Raw genomic sequence first — 16831 nt, 5'->3', positions numbered from 1 at the left:
GCCGGACAACTCCAAAGCTTAACTAGCTGTGCCAGGACCTGCAGGGCCATTGCAGCCATGCAGGCAGGCTGCCCTGTGCCCCCACCGCCCCTGTGTCCTGCTCCCTAGCACATCACAGAGCGGCCACCGTGTCACAATGTGTGTCAGTGGCACAGAGGTGGCCTCTGCCTGCAGCGCCCGCCCGTGCCCCAGTGCGTTGCTGTGCCGGCGTGAGAAAGCAGGGAGACGTGAGCTCCCAGCTAATTGGCACTCTTACGCACGGGGGACAGTGGTCCCGGTGTTTTCTGAGGCCTGCTCAGCTCCTGGTGCTGCTCGGCGTGGTCATCTGGCCGTTTGCAGCACCATGGGGCAGCTCATCTGCTGCGGCACGCGGGGCTCTCCCGACCCCGCTCCCAGCTTGCAGGCCTCATCTGGGGCCTCTGGCTCCATGGTGCATGGCACCAACGTTGAGCTTGTGGGCAGAAAATCCTCCCTTTTGGCAGAGGTGAGCAGCTGCCAGCACCTTGTGGATGCTGCCAGGAGATATCTGTGTTTCCCAGGGGAGGTGGTAGGGGCTGAAGGGCTGGAGACAGCAGCTGCTGCCCAGTGGGGCAGCCTGGGAGAAGCTGCCCCAGCCAGAGGCAGAGCCAGTGGCTGCCCTGGGCCAGGTTTGGGCACCTTGTGCGGGGCTGCTCCTTCGCAGCACCCTCCAGCCCCGCAAAGCGCCCGGGGGCTGTGGGCGGCAGGGCTGGCTCTGCGGGGCTCCTGCAGCCTTCGCTGCTGCGGGCGGCCCTGTGAACGGAGCCCGTTTCTTGCAGGCTGGTTCTGCACAAGGAGCTGCTGTGGTCCGCGCAGCTCCTGAGGACGGACTCTGCCATGTGCCCGGTGAGTGGGCTGGGAAGAGCAGCGGGGCAGCTGCCCTCTCCCTTAGCGCTCCCCATGGAGCTCCGCGCAGAGCCCCGCGCTGCTCTGCTCTGCTCCGCAGACGGCAGCTCTCGGCGCTGCTCGCACACAGCTCTGCCCCTGCTTCGGAAGCTCACTCCTGCTTTCCTCTCGCCAGCAGCTCGCGGGCCTCCCCGGAGGAGGAGGTTCCGGTGGCCGTTTTCCCGCAGACGCAGCTCTGCCGGCGGGAACGGCCCGGAGCAGCCAGAGCCTGTCCTCCAGAGCGCGCTCTTTGGGCAGCCTCTGGAACGGCTCTGTGGGGAAGAGGGGAGCCTTCCCCAGCCAGTTCAGGTATGTCAAACAGGCCAGTGTGGATCTGGCCTCCACACGCACTTCTCTGCAGCCAGGCCTGAAGCTCCCATCACTAGCGGTCTTTCTACACCCCAGGAATCCTTCTGTTTGCTTCTCCCGGCAGGATCTCCTAGTCATCCTGAACAGGGAGGGACCTGCCACAGAGGGCATCTTCCGCATCGCTGCAAGCGAGAAAGATCGGCGGGAGTTAAGGCAGGCCCTCAACGCAGGAATCCATGTGGACCTAGAGAGCAAGCCAGTGAACCTCCTGGCTGCTCTCTTAAAGGTGACCTCTTCTGCCCTGCAGCTCAGTCCTTCTCCACCTCCTGCTTGTCCCCAGCTGCCCCCTCTGGGAGGGAGACGGCAATTTTGGGGTGGAATGGAGTCTGATAGGCACGAGGACTCTCTTTGCACTCAGCCAAGTCTGTGCCGAAGGGGCAGGAATTCGCACAGCCCACTGCTTGTGCAGTTGGAGAGCAGGGAGCTCAAAGCAAGCCGCCTCCTGGGGAGCCCAAGTGCTACGCATGCTCCCTCTTTGGGTGCCTCCAAAGCCTCATCTCCATATCTTGGCCTTGCAGGATTTCCTGCGCAACATCCCATCTACTCTCCTGTCGTCGGCCCTCTACGACAGGTGGATGCTCGCTCTGGAGATGGCAGGCAAGGAGCAGCAGATTGCAGAGCTCAAAGAGTAAGTGCTGTAGGCAGTGCTAATGTTCTGGAGTGCCTGGGAGAGCTCAGGGCCTTCCCTGGAAATGGGCAGACTCCCGCAAAGACCCATTGTTCTGTTGGGCATTTGCAAAACCTGCCACCGCATTTCCTGGCAAAGTCTCCTTTCCTCACACTGTCCATGTCCTGAAAAACAAGCACTGTGCTGAGACACCTGCCTTTTGGTCAACATCTTGCCCTTCCAGAACTTGCACGTAAGCAGCTGCTCAGCTGCCCTTGGTGCATTTGCCATAGGACATGTGTAAAGCAGTGACAGAAAGCAGGGGCCTTGTACTCTGTGGAGGAGGCACCATCATTTGTGGCAGTTTACTTGAGACTTCTTGCTCACAGCAAGAAGCTGCGGCCAGTGCCTCCTGAAGTCAGGGTGCCTTGTATTTGTGTTCACACAGGGTGGCTCAAGAACTGCCCCAGGCAAACCGCCTCTTGCTCCGCACCTTGCTTGCCACGCTCCACAACATCAGTCAGAGCGCAGCGTCCAACAAGATGACCTCCAGAAACCTGGCCATCTGCATCGGGCCCAGCATGCTGGGTCCAGGCCTGGACAGCACGTTGCCCCTGCAGCTGCAGATTGCGATGAACAACAAGGTGTGTGGAAGTTGCCAGGGAGCTTCTCGTGTTGGGCCCCTCTGAGCCAGGTCCACACAACCCACAGCCACTGCAAAAGCAGCAGCAGCCCCTGGGAGCGTGGGGCTGCCCCTGCGCTTGGCAACCTGCAACCTGACAGGCAGAGCTCTGACTGCAGCTGCAGAGCTACAGCTCTGGGAACGGAAACAGCAGTGGGGAGCAGCAAACATCGCTGATGCCTTTGCAGCCCTTTGCCTGACACCCATGGTTTGTGCGTGCAGGTGGCCGTGCTGGTGGAGGTCCTCATTGAGAACCACGCAGAGATATTCGGGGAGGACGTGGCCTTCCCTGGCAGCTCCTCTGCTGAGGAGCCCTGCGAGGACACTGGCAGCTCCGCAGGTTTGTGTGCAGAGTGTTCAATGGCTTCTGGCAGGGCTTTAGTCTGGCAGCACTTGCCAATAGTTGAGAAGGACCATGCTGCCTCCACACAAGGGTGGGGGGCCCTGCTTGTGCAGCTGGGGGAGCCCTGATGTTAAAGCCTGGTAGAGCTCAGCTTTTTGCAGCATTGCTCACTCTGGGCTAGTACTGCACTCTGCCTGAGCAGGATCTTTGCCCTGGGCCAGGCTCTTGCGTCTCCTGAAATGCTCCTCACCTCCCAAAGAGCTAAGGTTGCATCTTGCCATCTACCAGGGCTGTGTGGTCCCACCAGCAAAGACCCCTTTTTCCTGCAGAGAGCCATGTAGAAGTTGCTAACAGGCTCTTTCTGCCCACAGGACCCCCTGGGGCGGCTCTGGAAGATGCTGCGGCCAGCAGCAACCTGGAGCCTGCAGCTGCACGTGGACCTGAGACCTGCGAGAGGCAGCAAGAGCCCCCTAGGAGAAGCCCCAGCAGGAGCAGGGCTATTGCAGCATGCGCCTCTGCCCCTCCGCTGCTGCCTCCTAGGGAAATCCATCACACCATCATGGAGAGGAGCCTCTCAGTTCCAGCCTTGTGCATCCAGGAGTGCCTGGAAGGCAGCACAAGGCAACAGAATCGGGGCACCAGTGCTGACAACATTGCTGTTGGGCAGCAAGAGCTGTGCTTGGAGAAGGCCCCGGAGGAACAGCCTGCCCTGCTGCCTGCACAGTTCTACCGTGGAGCTCCACCCCAAGAATCCTCCAGGCGCTCCCTGGACAGCGCCTTGCCAATTTGCCGGTGCTCCTCCATGGTATTCCTGCACCCGGCCACCATGCCCTCTCGCTGCTGGTGGGCCACCAAAACAATCTGAGCAGCCACCAGCCATGCTCTTGCATGCCACACCTGGGCCAGGAGCCATCAGAGCCCAGGGAAGCGAGGGGCAAATAGTTTACACAAATGGGCAGGCTGCAGTAAAAAAAGGAGGAGGAGGAGGAGGAGGAGAAGGAGGAGGAGGAGGAGAAGGAGAAGGAGGAGGAGGAGGAGGAGCTTCAGGACTGCTTCCAGGAGGCAAAAATACATCAAAACTATAACTGTCACCACAGAAAGTAAACATTGTGGTTTGATGTTGGAAAGAACTCATTGGAGTCCAAAAGGAAACATTCTTGACTCATTGGAGTCCAAAAGGACAGAAAAAAAGCAGGAACGAAGAGCAAAGGAGAGGAAAGAAGAAAGAAAGGAAAGAGGTACCTGTGGGTAGCAGGTGCTTGCAGAGAGCTTAAGCCTCAGGTGAAAGAAAATAGCTCTGCTTAAGCACAGGCTGTTGTCCCTGTGCTTAGGAGCTCACACGACCTCGATGGCAGCAATATGGGCTGCATGCTCTGCAACAGTCCCGCTTGGTTTGAAGTCATGCCTGTGGTTGAGCCGACAGCGTTTCCTCTCAGCTACTGTGGGAACAGAAGCGGCAGGCTGAACAAAACACCAGCACCAAGCCTATCTTGCACATGCACTTTGATTCTCCCTTTGCATGCAGCCATGCCCTTAGAGCTTGCTCTTTCTTCATCAGGTTACTTCCTAAGTGCAATCGATGCTCCAGTCACTGATGTTAACTGAAAAGAAAAAGAAAGCTTCTAGGAGGCCTGAAAACATCAAAACTTCAAGAGAAATAACCACTGTGTTTTGCTGTTGCAAGCGTCTCAGGGTGGGCCTCATTGGAATCCACAAGGAAAGAAAAAGCAGGAATGAAGAGCAAGGGAGAAGAAACCAAAAAGAAAAGAAATAGGAAAAGGAGTAGTGAAAAAGAAGAAAGAGGAGAGGGGAGAAGAAAAGGAAAAAAAAAAAAAAAAAAAGAGAGAAAGGGGTGAGAGAGAAGTCCAGTGTCAGGAGAAACTGGAAAGCAAAGCAACTGAAAGAAAGCCAAGGAATCCCAAAGAAAGTCAAGGGAGGAAAGCCATGAGGAAAGGAAAAAGGAGAGATGTCTAGAGGAGAGGAGAATGTCTAGAAAATGCTAAAGAAGTGGAAAATAAGGAAAAGGAAAGAAGAGGGAAAGGCAAGAAAAAAAGGAAATGTGGAAAGGGAAGAAGAAAGTAAAAAATGGAGGTATAAGTGAAAGAAAAAAAAGGAAACAAAACCAAGGGAAAACAACCCAAGGGAACACAAGCGAGCAAGCAAGGAAACAAGAGGAAAGCAATCAGGAAAAAGGAAACAATAATGGAAATCAAAATGGATGGAAAAAAAAGAGGAAAAAAAAATGGCAAGGCAAAAGGAAAGTGAAAAAGAGAAAATAAAGAAGGGAAATGAGGAAGGCAACAGGAAACAAAATAGTAAGAAAAAAGGCAAAAAGAAGCATCTGGGAATGAAAAGGAAAAAGAACGAAAAGGACAAGGAAAGGAAAGAGAAGACAAGAAAAGACAAGACAAGGGGAGAAGAGCAAAGAAAAGAGGAAAGGAAAAAAGAAAAAAGGAAAGGAAGAAAAAAGGAAATGAGAAGAAAAAAGGAAAAGCAAAGCAAAGCAAAGAAGAAAAGAGAAAAGAAAAGAAAAAAGAAAAGAAAAAAGAAAAGAAAAGAAAAGAAAAGAAAAGAAAAGGAAAGAAGAGAAAAGAAAAGAGGAGAAAAGAAAAGAAAGAAGAAAAGAGAAAAGAAAAGGAAAAGGAAAGAAAAGAAAAGAATTGAAAAGAAAAGAAAAGAAAAGAAAAGAAAAGAAAAGAAAAGAAAAGAAAAGAAAAGAAAAGAAAAGAAAAGAAAAGAAAAGAAGAGAAAAGAGGAGAAAAGAGAAAAAGAGGAGAAAAGAAAAGAGGAGAAAAGAGGAGAAAAGAGGAGAAAAGAAAAAAGAAAAGAAAAGAAAAGAAGAGAAAAGAGGAGAAAAGAGAAAAAGAGGAGAAAAGAAAAGAGGAGAAAAGAGGAGAAAAGAGGAGAAAAGAAAAAAGAAAAGAAAAGAAAAGAAAAGAAAAGAAGAAAAGAAAAGAAAAGAAAAGAAAAAAGAAAAGAAAAGAAAAGAAAAAAGAAAAGAGGGGAAAAGAAAAGAAGAGAAAAGAAAAGAGGAGAAAAAAAGAAAAGAAAAGAAAAGAAAAGAAAAGAAAAGAAAAGAAAAGAAAAGAAAAGAAAAGAAAAGAGGAGAGAAAAGAAAAGAAAAGAAAAGAAAAGAAAAGAAAAGAAAAGAAAAGAAAAGAAAAGAAAAGAGAAAAGAAAAGAAAAGAAAAAGGAAAGAAGAAGAAAGAAAGGGCTGAGGCCAAAGTCCAATGGTCCAATGTCTGGAGAAACTGGAAAGCAATGCAACTAAAAGAAGGACAAGGAATCCCAAAGAGAAGAGAGGGAGCAGAGCCACGAGGAAAGGAAAAAGGAGAGTTAAATGTCCAGAAAATGCTAAAGAAGTGGAGAATAAGGAAGAGGAAAGAAGAAGGAAGAGAAAAGCCAGGAAAAAAAAAAAAAAAAGGAAATGTGCAAAGGGAAGAAGAAAGCAAAAAATGGATGTATAGAGAAAAAAAAAAAAAACAAAAAAAGAAATAAGACCAAGGGAAAAGAACTCAAAGGAAATGCAAACAAAGAAGCAAGGAAGCAAGAGGAAAGCAATCAGGAAAAAGGAAGCAGCAAAGGAAATCAAAATGGATGGAAAAAGAAAAGGAGGAAAGAAAAATGGCAAGGCAAAAGGAAAGTGAAAAAGAGAAAATAAAGGAGAGAAATGAGGACAGCAACAGGAAACAAAAATGTAAGAAAAAAGAAAAAAAAAAGGTACCTGGAAATGAAAAATAAAATGAAATAGAAAATTTGACACAAGAAAGATTGAGAAAAGAAGAGAAAGGAAAAGAAGAGAAGGGAAAAGGAAAGGAGAGAAAAGGAGAAGAGAAGAGAAGAGAAGAGAAGAGAAGAGAAGAGAAGAGAAGAGAAGAGAAGAGAAGAGAAGAGAAGAGAAGAAGAGGAAGAGTATACCCAACTTAATTCTCCAAGAAAAAAAAAAGAAATAAACTCCTACATAAACTTAAATTAAAAGTACTCTTTTAAGTAGAGAATTGGGTAATGTAAGTAACAGAGGGAAAGTAGAAGAAAAAAGCTGAATTTATTTGGTTTTCTCCATATCTTTTTAATCAGCATTTATTCAACCTTGGGAAACCACTTCCCTCTTGAATGCTTCTCTAATGTTTAGGCCAGAAACTTTCATCAACATTTTACAAGCATGACTGAAACCAAACAGCATGCTTTTACTGGATAGGATCAATCTAGTTACAACTTTAATAAGGTAAATTTACTGCAGTCCAAAGTATTGAAGTACATTTTGATGAAAGAAGAAATAATCTGTATAGTCTGTTCAGAGATGCACCAGAAAGGTAGGTTGGTTATTGCGTGGTCTCAGAGGCAAAAATTCCTGAAGAGTTTTGGGTGCTTTTCACTTTGCTGAATGCCTGAAGTTAGTGGAGGTTTTGCCACTGATTCAAGAAAAGTGACCTTGGATAGTATTGAGCTGCGACAACCTTTTGTGGTTTAGGGTTGTGATTCTTATCCAGGAAGAAACATACAGGGTTGGATTCAAAGTGCATCTAGCCCAGTATCTTCTTTCTGCTGTGTCATCCAGTGAATGTGTAGGAGACATAGGAGATCCAGGGCAAGGATCCGGTGACATTTTGCCATTATGTTCTTCCAGCTTCCAGTGATATCTCCCAGCCTCTACGACTCTTTGAGACAGAAATGGTATCCTAGTGGTTTGGAGAACATTATAGAAACATGTCCAAAATTTGTAATGATTGAATTCTGACTTTTTTTTTTTTAATGCATGTCAAGATCTCCCACCCTATTGTTAATATGCACACAATTTCTTTATACTTGATCATGGAAAACACAGATATTTCTCTCTTGTGTCTTATGATACGTCACAGGAACGCACTTTACAAGCCTGTATATTTTCAGGTTTCTAGCAGAAGCTGAAGGACTTACTTAAAATACACATAAAAATAATTCTTTTTTGGAACAGTTCCTGACTGAAAACAGGAATTATCAGATATCTCATTGGAAAACTCTTTTTTGTGGGATTTCTCCTCTATTTTTAGATATTTTATGCTTAAAGAGCAAAACGTACTGTAAATCTAATATATATTTTAGATTAGATTAAGACAAAAAGAAAAAATCAAAGTTTATATTAAACTATTTTAAAATCATTTGCAAATAAATAATAATTTTTCAATATTAATGTATTTATCAGCAGGAAGTTGGGTTTTTTTCCTAGTGGTTTCATGCAAGTGAGCATAGCACCTAGGCTTGCAGCAGTTTCTGTTATTTTTCTTTTCTTTCTTTTGGGTCTAGTTCCCACTAGACAAACAGATCAGAGTCAAAATTCCATCCAGGTCTCTGATCTGAACCATCTGTGGACCAAATCCCCAAAATCCTCAGAGCTCTGCCCAAGTGCAGCGTCTAACTATACATTAGTAGATGTTTATTCTTTTTCCCTTTTTTTTTCTATGTATAATTTTACATTTTCTATATAATTAAGATATAAAATATGTATATAAGGAGGGCAACGATATTTATATATAGATAACTGTGTGTGTGTGTGTGTGTGTGTGTGTGTATAAATAATTGGCCACATCCATCTTAGTAAATGAAACAGACCCAAGCCTTTTTCCCGGTCCTTCGAGAAGGTGGCACAGCATGGTGCACATCCAATCACCAGTACCATTTACTCTGAGAAACAAGGTAATGTTCTCCCTAAGTCTGTGTGAGGACAACCCCAGGCCTTTGCTGTTCTCCAAACAGGGGCCAGGGGTTGCCTGACATAGGGCTAATTGGCATGAACTGAAATCTTGCCCCCTGAGATGGGGCTCACACTCATGCATCAGGCATGCCAGTGCCTGAGCCCTGGTCTTTTACTGCTGTTGACAGCGTCTGTCCCAATAAGCAAGTTTGGGATATGCAGAGGACAAGATGATCCCTGACAATGTTGTTCAGTTGTAGGTGAAGATGGTGAATAATGCATTTATGTGTGTTATAACTCAGTCTCATTGGAAGTTATACAAGGGCAGCAAGGCCACTGTCTTGATCTGCATGGTTTAAGAAAGCCATTTCATAACTAACCTTGGAAAACAGACAGTGCAGACCTTGTCGTCACTTCGTTTTCTTTTAGTATAGAAGTGGGTGGCTATGTTTGTTGTGGAAAGCTTGTAAAATTAAACAGTGCAATTATTTTAATCTCTTAATATGTTTGAAATTATAGCTCATGACTGTTCAAAACACCCTAGTCACTATGGTTTGCATAACACATATGCCATAGAGTCAGCAAATGTCTGCCATATGAGCAACAAATGTCAAATGATAAAATAAATTCAAAAGAAGACCTTGCAACCCTGGATACCCAGGAGATGGGAAAAGGAAAGTGACAGCTGTCTTCAGTAAGAGAAAATCTATTCAAATATTGTTTTTCAAAGGGTTCCTCTAAATAAGGAGGATTTATTTTGTCATGGGCATGCCAGAAATGCCATGACATTAGAAAAAATATTAGAAGAGTTATCTGAGACCCAAACCTCCACCATACCACGAGTCAGTTATTAAAAAACAAATAAAAGGACACTTCAGTCCTCAGACATTAAAAAAAAAAAAACATTTTTGTAGCATTTTCTCTTCTCCTTTTCTGTAAGATGGATTACTTTGCTATATTATTTTACAAATTAAATACAACCAGATCATGACATCCATACTCACACCTCAAAACACTACTGTCTTCCTTGCAAACTATTAGGACTACTTGTGAATTAAAGAAATGCCATTCAGTGACAGTCAAGCATTATACTTTTATTTGTAGTAAATAGAAATAAATAAGACTCTTAGAATAAACACCACAGGTGCTTTTTATTAAAATTATATGCTCTTCTATTTATTTATTATATGGTATATGGCAAAAAAATGCCATATATATACCATATTACATGGCATAGGGCAAGGATTTTGACAAGAACCCTTTTTCCTGTACTTCCTACTTAAAGGCGAGGATTTAGTTTTAGTTTGACAGGAAGTATTCAGTAAAATAATAGTAAGCACAAGGTACATGTTAAGACATGTGAAGGATAAATAGGAGATCTATTTATTCATTGTGAGATCCAGAAAGTTAACAGAATACAGTGAATACAGTGAATACAGTGGTTTTCCACATCAGTAAACTCACTTCCTAAAGACAGTTTATGTATGTTGTATCTACTAACCACAGATATTGGGTTGGACCCATCATACTGAAAGCTGGGCTTTTTCAAGTGAAATACCTCACCCCCACACTCACTCTATTCATTAAATTGCTGGCCACTGAGGATACTGTCAAATAGGAACCATTCACTCCCTAGCTCACTCTTGGTCTCCTGACCATCTGTCTTGCACAAAAACAATTTTTTCCTGACTTCTTTTTTAGAACAAACCTATTTATTTACTCCTTTCCATTGAACCTTTCTCTTTTTCTCCCTTTTTTTTTAAAAAAAACAGAAAACAAGACTTGTGATTCAATAAAACAATAACAAAAAATATTTTCCTCCACAATTTCTGTTTCACTAAAAAACCTGCAGAAAAACTTAACTTATACAAATATGCAAAAGAAAACACAGAATAAATTGTGCAGTTTTAGTATATTTTTGAAAATTAATAAATAATTTTCCAAAGAGTTGCACAGGAGTCTTTTCAAAAACTCAAAGGCTTTTTGCTATATTGATTACTGTGTTTAGAAAGCAAGAAAGAATAATTTTAACATCACTCCAGGGACTAAGCAAGTAGTGACTAAGCCTTGAGGAAGGCTAAAGATAGATCACTTTCTATAAATTTACAACATGGCAAGAAAGCACAAATTCCAGAAGAGGGTCGTTGAAATAGGGCACTAAATACCATTATAAATCACTTTTAGTAGTGCTCTTACAGGTAATTAAGCATAGAGAAAAGCTCTAACAATTTGAATTAGATTTGGGTCTATATTTTACAATTCATTGTATAATTTCTTAGTCTGCAAGAATAAGTTCTGCTTGAAGTGTATACCCCAAGTGAAAATAAAACAGTCTATAAGTGGTAGATAGCAGAAATGACTTGATGAATAGAAGTAAAGATATGATTATTCATCCTGAAATTTAGGATAGAGTTTAAAAGAGTAAGATCAAAAATGCCATTTTTAAAAATTTACTAGACCAAGAAACATAAACCAGTAATCACAGAAAAAGATGACAATGTGCATGATACTTGTTTAAAATGTTGCTTAGTTCTGCAACACTAAAGATAATCTCAATCTCTTTAAGTAGTACAGACTTAGTAGATCATTCCCCAAGGACAGAGAACAGAGGCTGAAACTCAGAAAGCAGTGACAAGCAAAGGAAACCCTCTGAAAGATGAAAGAAAGCTTGTTCCAGAACAGTTTAATTAATTTAAATTTGAACAGTCAAACTATTAAAGATAATTAAATATCTGTGGTTTTATACTCCTGTTTTCCTCTCAGGACCTGAATGGCTGTTAGAAAGTGCTCAGTCAAGTTTGTGGTGTCTGGCTTGGAAAGAGAGCATATAAATACTAGAAGGGACAATCTCTGAAATAATTAATTAGTGGATGTCTGTTGCCCTATAGGATTTAAACATAATATGACAAGACCAACCTAAAAGGAAGGTTTTGCTACATTAGACACTCAAGAATATAAAGGATTGTGATCTAGTAACAGTAAAAAACTGTGGGATTGAGGGGAAAGTAATGGAGCTGTTCAGTTATTATGAAGACTCTTCCTGAAGATATATCACATACATCTTGAATTTCATCTTACAATGTTATTCTACACTTAAGTGGCTTCATCCTAATGCTTTTAAATTGAATTTAGAACAATATTTTACGTTAATGACATTTATAGGAAGCTGAAAAAATCAGCAATGACAATGCCATCTGGAACATAGTGTGTGAGCAAGCCATACTGTGCTCCTGTTCCAGACCAGTTGTATTCTGTCTGGAAGAAGATTTGTCTGAGCTAGTACTGTCTAATGATTTTTGCACATGAAATGCTAAAGCAAGGATGAATTGAACTCAGTAAGTTCATTTTCAGCCTCAACAGCTGGAAATGGTGTAACACTTTAGAAATTCATCCTCTAAAAAGAAATAAGTAGAGTTCAACAGTGTAATGGGGCCTGGCTTTGTGATGGTGTGTTTCAGAAGAGCAGGGTCGTGTGGGGCCAAGAGGGAAAGGAGGAACCAGGAAACACTGGGGGCTTGTTGAGAGCTGGAGGCCAACTCCCAAAGATGAATGAATGCAACGGCAAGATTTCCAGTGGTTTCAGTGGTCCCTAGACGTATATTTGAACTTTTAGAGGCTTATCAGGATTATATCAAAGCTCCTGAGATTTGGTTATCATTCGTTCTGGCACAAGTTGCTATTAAAGCCATTCAACAGCTAAAATTAAGCACTGCTAAAATTTCTCCAGGCTGTAACTAATACATTAGAGCTACTTTTTGAAACCATCAGCAATTGTATTTCATACAGATCAGTTCTTAATGATATTCATTGAGACATGAAAAAAAGGAAAATTGTCAGTTGGGGTGCATATTTGGCAAGACAATTTTAGTCTGAAGAAAGGAAGGAGGTAATTTTCATAGTTCAATGGCTTCTAAAATATATGTATATATATGCATGTATATACATATACACACATCTACGTATCTAAGACTATAAAAACATTTTTTCTCAAATTGTAACAACTTTCTTTTCTCTGAAAACAAGCCATTAAGCACTCTGCAAGTGTGCCAATTGCTGCTTTAAATAAAAAGGGAACCACTGACACTGCTTTCAGCTCGCCAAAATAAACCCTCCCTGGCTGCTGAGATGTAGACCAATGGGACATATGTGTGTGATAACCCCATTCCAGAGTAAATCCAGCCACGATATTAAGGAGTAATTTGAGTAATAAAAAAGTTTCATTAAGCATAAAACAAAACACATTTTATGCCTGGAAGGCAGTTTGGGTCTCTCTTCTTCTTCCTACCCACCTTCCCATGCCCTTCATTACAACATAATCAATTAGGAATGAGCTTAAACCAAAGCTAGGGTGCCAAGCAGCCCTGAGCACTGAATAAAATGCAAAATGAAAGGTGTACATCCACAATCCTTGAATGATTATATGTATCTGGGAGGGTTTCCATTAAACTTGAATTAGGTGTGTTTTTGCCAAAAGGCAAGTTTCACACAAGCAGAACTTACTGCACTTTCACACTTGATGCAGCTGATGGGTAATGGTTTTCTGTGTGTGATCTCTGAGCTTTTTTCACTTGCAAAGTAATGTGCTATAGTTTAATACTCCTTCATAATGATTTGTGCTACAAAATTTAATTCACGTTTGCAGTTAGCTGGAATGTCATGGTCAGCAATCACAGTTCAGCCAGAAAGCAGCAATGCATTAAGCCGTGATAAATTAATCACTTGAAAACTTGTGAACATGTCCTAAGGAACTTACGGTTGCCCTTTAGCATAGTATTTTTTGCACTCTATCATTTTAATGACTTTAGCCGCTCAGCACTCTAGTGACAAAAGTTCCCCCCCACACACCTTTTTTTTTTTTTTTCTTTTCCTTAATAAGGAAAGTCAAAGCACAAAGAAGGATGAAGATACCAAAACTACATCGGATATCTGTGCCTGAAAACGAAATTGATCCCAAATCCTCTGAATTTTAGGCTAGTTCATTAATTGCTGGAGCCTTTCTCTCAGATTGTGTTCAGTCACCAGTTTTTAGGCATCTGTAGTGGGAGAGAACGGAGACAAATCTAATTACCATTAGGAATAGAGAAGACCTCAAAGAACTTCTAAGTTTGCAAATGTTTTGCACACATTTTTTTTTCCATCTGCTTCAATGACACTTCCTGATACTAATTGGGGTGGAAGAGTAAAAATAGTCTGTGAAAAGCTGTGGTTTGAATAAGTTTTTCCGAGTTTAACGCCTCACCTCCTTTTAGGGGTTTGGAATGGGAGCTATTCTTATTGAGTTTCTGTAAACAAACAAACAAGGCATACAAGCAAAGTATGCATCAATATAATAAGTCACTAAGCATCAGAGCTAGTGAATGCTGTGATATTTGTGCTAGATAGAGCTAGGTGATTTCCTGATTTGAAGTTGAGCCCTTGGGTGAACTCCGGCACCTCAGCATCATGATGTGATCTCAGGAAGGCTCTGGAGGGTGCATGCATATAAATTACATCATTGCATATATACATATATATATATATATATATATATATGTATGCATGTATATATATGTATGTATTTATAAAACCTTACATGGTAGTTGTTTAATAATACGAAAGAGAAATAGTGCAACATACCAAAGGGAATGAAAGGGAGCACCAAATTAAATCCCAACAAAATCTTCTAGTCTTCTTCTTGTTCTTTTGAACAGAGAAAGACATTATCTCTTCAAAATTCATAAATCAGAAGAGCATCTTCTTATCATACCCAAGTAAAGTTGTGCTTCATGATGAAATCTAAGAAATGTCCTGAAGTGTCCTGAAATGTCATGGCAATTAAGTTCAAATTTGTATAATGAGTTGGATTCTTTCTATTTGATTGAGGTTTTAAAAAAGCCACGCATAGGTACAAGATTTCTTAGAATCACAGTGGGTTTGGGGAGGAATTTAAAAGCTGCATTTTTAACCTGGTAGGTCTTCCTTTTAGAATCAATACATAGCAATCACAAGTGAAAGCTTACAACAGAAAGATCCTGGCAATTTTTTTGATCTAAATGAAATGAGTTACTGCTATCTGCCCACCATCTAGAAACCTCAGCAATTCAATTAGCGCTGACTGAAATGGTAATTGATAATGTCAGCTCAAAGGCCACAGAACAAATGAGCCTTAAATCTAAGTCATGCCATTATCTCCTGAACATCCTAGAAATGCTTACTGACAGAGAAATGTATTTATTGGAAGGTTTATTGGATAAAATTACTGGAAGTATATGAAATAAAGCTGGATAAATAATTAGCACATACACTAAAATTATAATACTGTCCAGGTAAGAAGGCAAATAAAATGACCAGAAGCTCTCTGTATTTCAAGATAGGATTTGTTTTGCCTGATTTTAGGTATTTGTAACATAAGTGTTTATTTCAAATTGGCTTAATTTTGCTTACTCGGATACAGGTATGCAGTGCCTATACTATACTCTCTTTGGAAAGCTACTGAATAAGTTGATCTGACCAAACGAAAAAAACATTTTTGAACATCTGCCTTCAATGTGGCAAAATAAAAGTCAGTTATCTATCCTAACATGTTTCTGGAACTGTGGGACTTTGTGTACATTAAACACCTGTGTCATAAAAATGGTCAGTGAGGAACGGGTCTTCCATCAAATAATTTGTGTTAAGATCAAAAAGAAAAAAGAAAAAAAAATTGCTACATTTTCATAGGTGTCTTTTTAATCTTTGCATTCTTTTTTTTTGGAACACTCCAAAGTTATACACACATGCTCATAAGCTTTTGTACTAAATAGTGAAAAGATATAGTTGAATGATATGCTCAAAACATATCTTTGAAAGCACAAACCAGCTGCCTGAAGTTACTGCTTCTTGAAGAATGTTGATAGGTCTTGTTCAGAAACTTACCTTTAAATAAAATTGCCATAATAATGATCATGGTCTGGAACTAGCAAAGTATTTATATTTCCAACTGATACTGAGTTTGTAAGATTTAATTAATCACAAGGTGTTATTGTTTACCAGTAATTATAACGAGCATCAGTTCAGGATCCCCAAAGGATGTGAAACCTAAAATTCATTTTGGGTGGAAATAAATAACCAGATTAATGAAGTGCATCTAGTCTGTTAGTATGGGATGATTAGAAATGCCTAGTTTGGCTGAGCTAGTCTCAGAAATCAAACACATAGGTGCTGATTTCAACACAGACTTGATGAACTGTACTATGTCATTGTAAAGAGCAGTATATTCAGTGCTCACATTGCTTGCCTCGCTAGACTAAGATATCACTGAGGGAGTGGCACACCCAGGATCAGCGCATTCTGTCAAATGCAAGGATTCAAATACAAGAGTTTTATTTTATATTTTAAAATGAAAAAGAATCATAAAAATGAACTCAATCTAAAAAGAGGTTCCAAGCCCCAGTGGGAGGGCACCTCAGTTTGTCTTCTATTGGAGGGAAAAAAAAAAAAAATTCAGGATCACAGAGAAATCCAGGCATCATCATGACTTTATGACTGAGAAGGTTTATTTTACTTACTCCAGATTTTTTCAGTCCAACAGATCAGACATTGTTTTTTGCAAGGTGCTTTCTCTTCAAGAAGGCCTGGAAAATGGCTCCATCAGCCTCTTCTCTATGCTAATGCTTATGATGCTTTTTTCAGAAGTATATTTTGAATATCCTAAAATGATCTTTTTTGAATATCTAAAATCATCAAAATTGGGAAGAACACTGAGCCCAGGCCTGAGGAAGCAATTTTGCAGTTGTGCTGAGGGTACACCAGTAATGTTCTTTTTCAGAGTAAATGAGTCTTGCACACTCAATATATTAATTGATGCTACTGTGTGATATGCTGTGAATCTATCCAGGTGTCTATCAGCATATATTTAGGGGATTAAGTTCATTGAACAAGTTGGATTTTAGACTTGAATCTGTCATAAATCTGCCTTTAGGATATTCTTCCTGAACTAGCACAGCAAGCTTAGACATTCAGAAAAAGTGAAGAAGTAAGCACACAGGGAAACTAGGATCAAATCTGAAGCTAAAGGAAGTTCAGAGGAGCCATGAAAATGTACATGGCTAAGAATCAGACCCTTTCATAGAAATATGTATAGCAGAAAATCCATTTGCATCCAGCTGACAAGAGTCATGTGCGCATGATGTTTGGTGTTTCAGAAGAAAACCGTTAGGCAAATTAATTTCCTAAAATTATAACTTATTGAGTCACTGACCCAGGAAGGCACTTAAGCATCTGAGTATCTTTCATCAC

The 16831-nt window shown here is 41.5% G+C and overlaps 1 protein-coding gene across 1 annotated transcript; it reads left to right on the top strand.

Annotated features, from left to right (window-relative positions):
* Nucleotides 1-918: 918 nt before the first annotated feature.
* On the top strand, nucleotides 919-3769 carry LOC148594858 (T-cell activation Rho GTPase-activating protein-like). The gene is made up of 6 exons (XM_088523520.1): nucleotides 919-1212; nucleotides 1337-1498; nucleotides 1791-1900; nucleotides 2328-2523; nucleotides 2784-2901; nucleotides 3276-3769. The coding sequence occupies exons 1-6, from the start codon at nucleotides 919-921 to the stop codon at nucleotides 3767-3769; spliced, it is 1374 nt and encodes a 457-aa protein (XP_088379646.1).
* The last annotated feature ends 13062 nt before the right edge of the window (nucleotides 3770-16831 follow it).

Source organism: Tinamus guttatus, unplaced genomic scaffold (assembly GCF_059628265.1).
Source record: "Tinamus guttatus ecotype Peru unplaced genomic scaffold, ASM5962826v1 Tinamus_guttatus_pri_ptg000193l, whole genome shotgun sequence".
Lineage (NCBI taxonomy): Eukaryota > Metazoa > Chordata > Aves > Tinamiformes > Tinamidae > Tinamus > Tinamus guttatus.
Note: the sequence above shows the minus strand (reverse complement) of the source record. Positions and strands in the feature narration are given on the sequence as shown.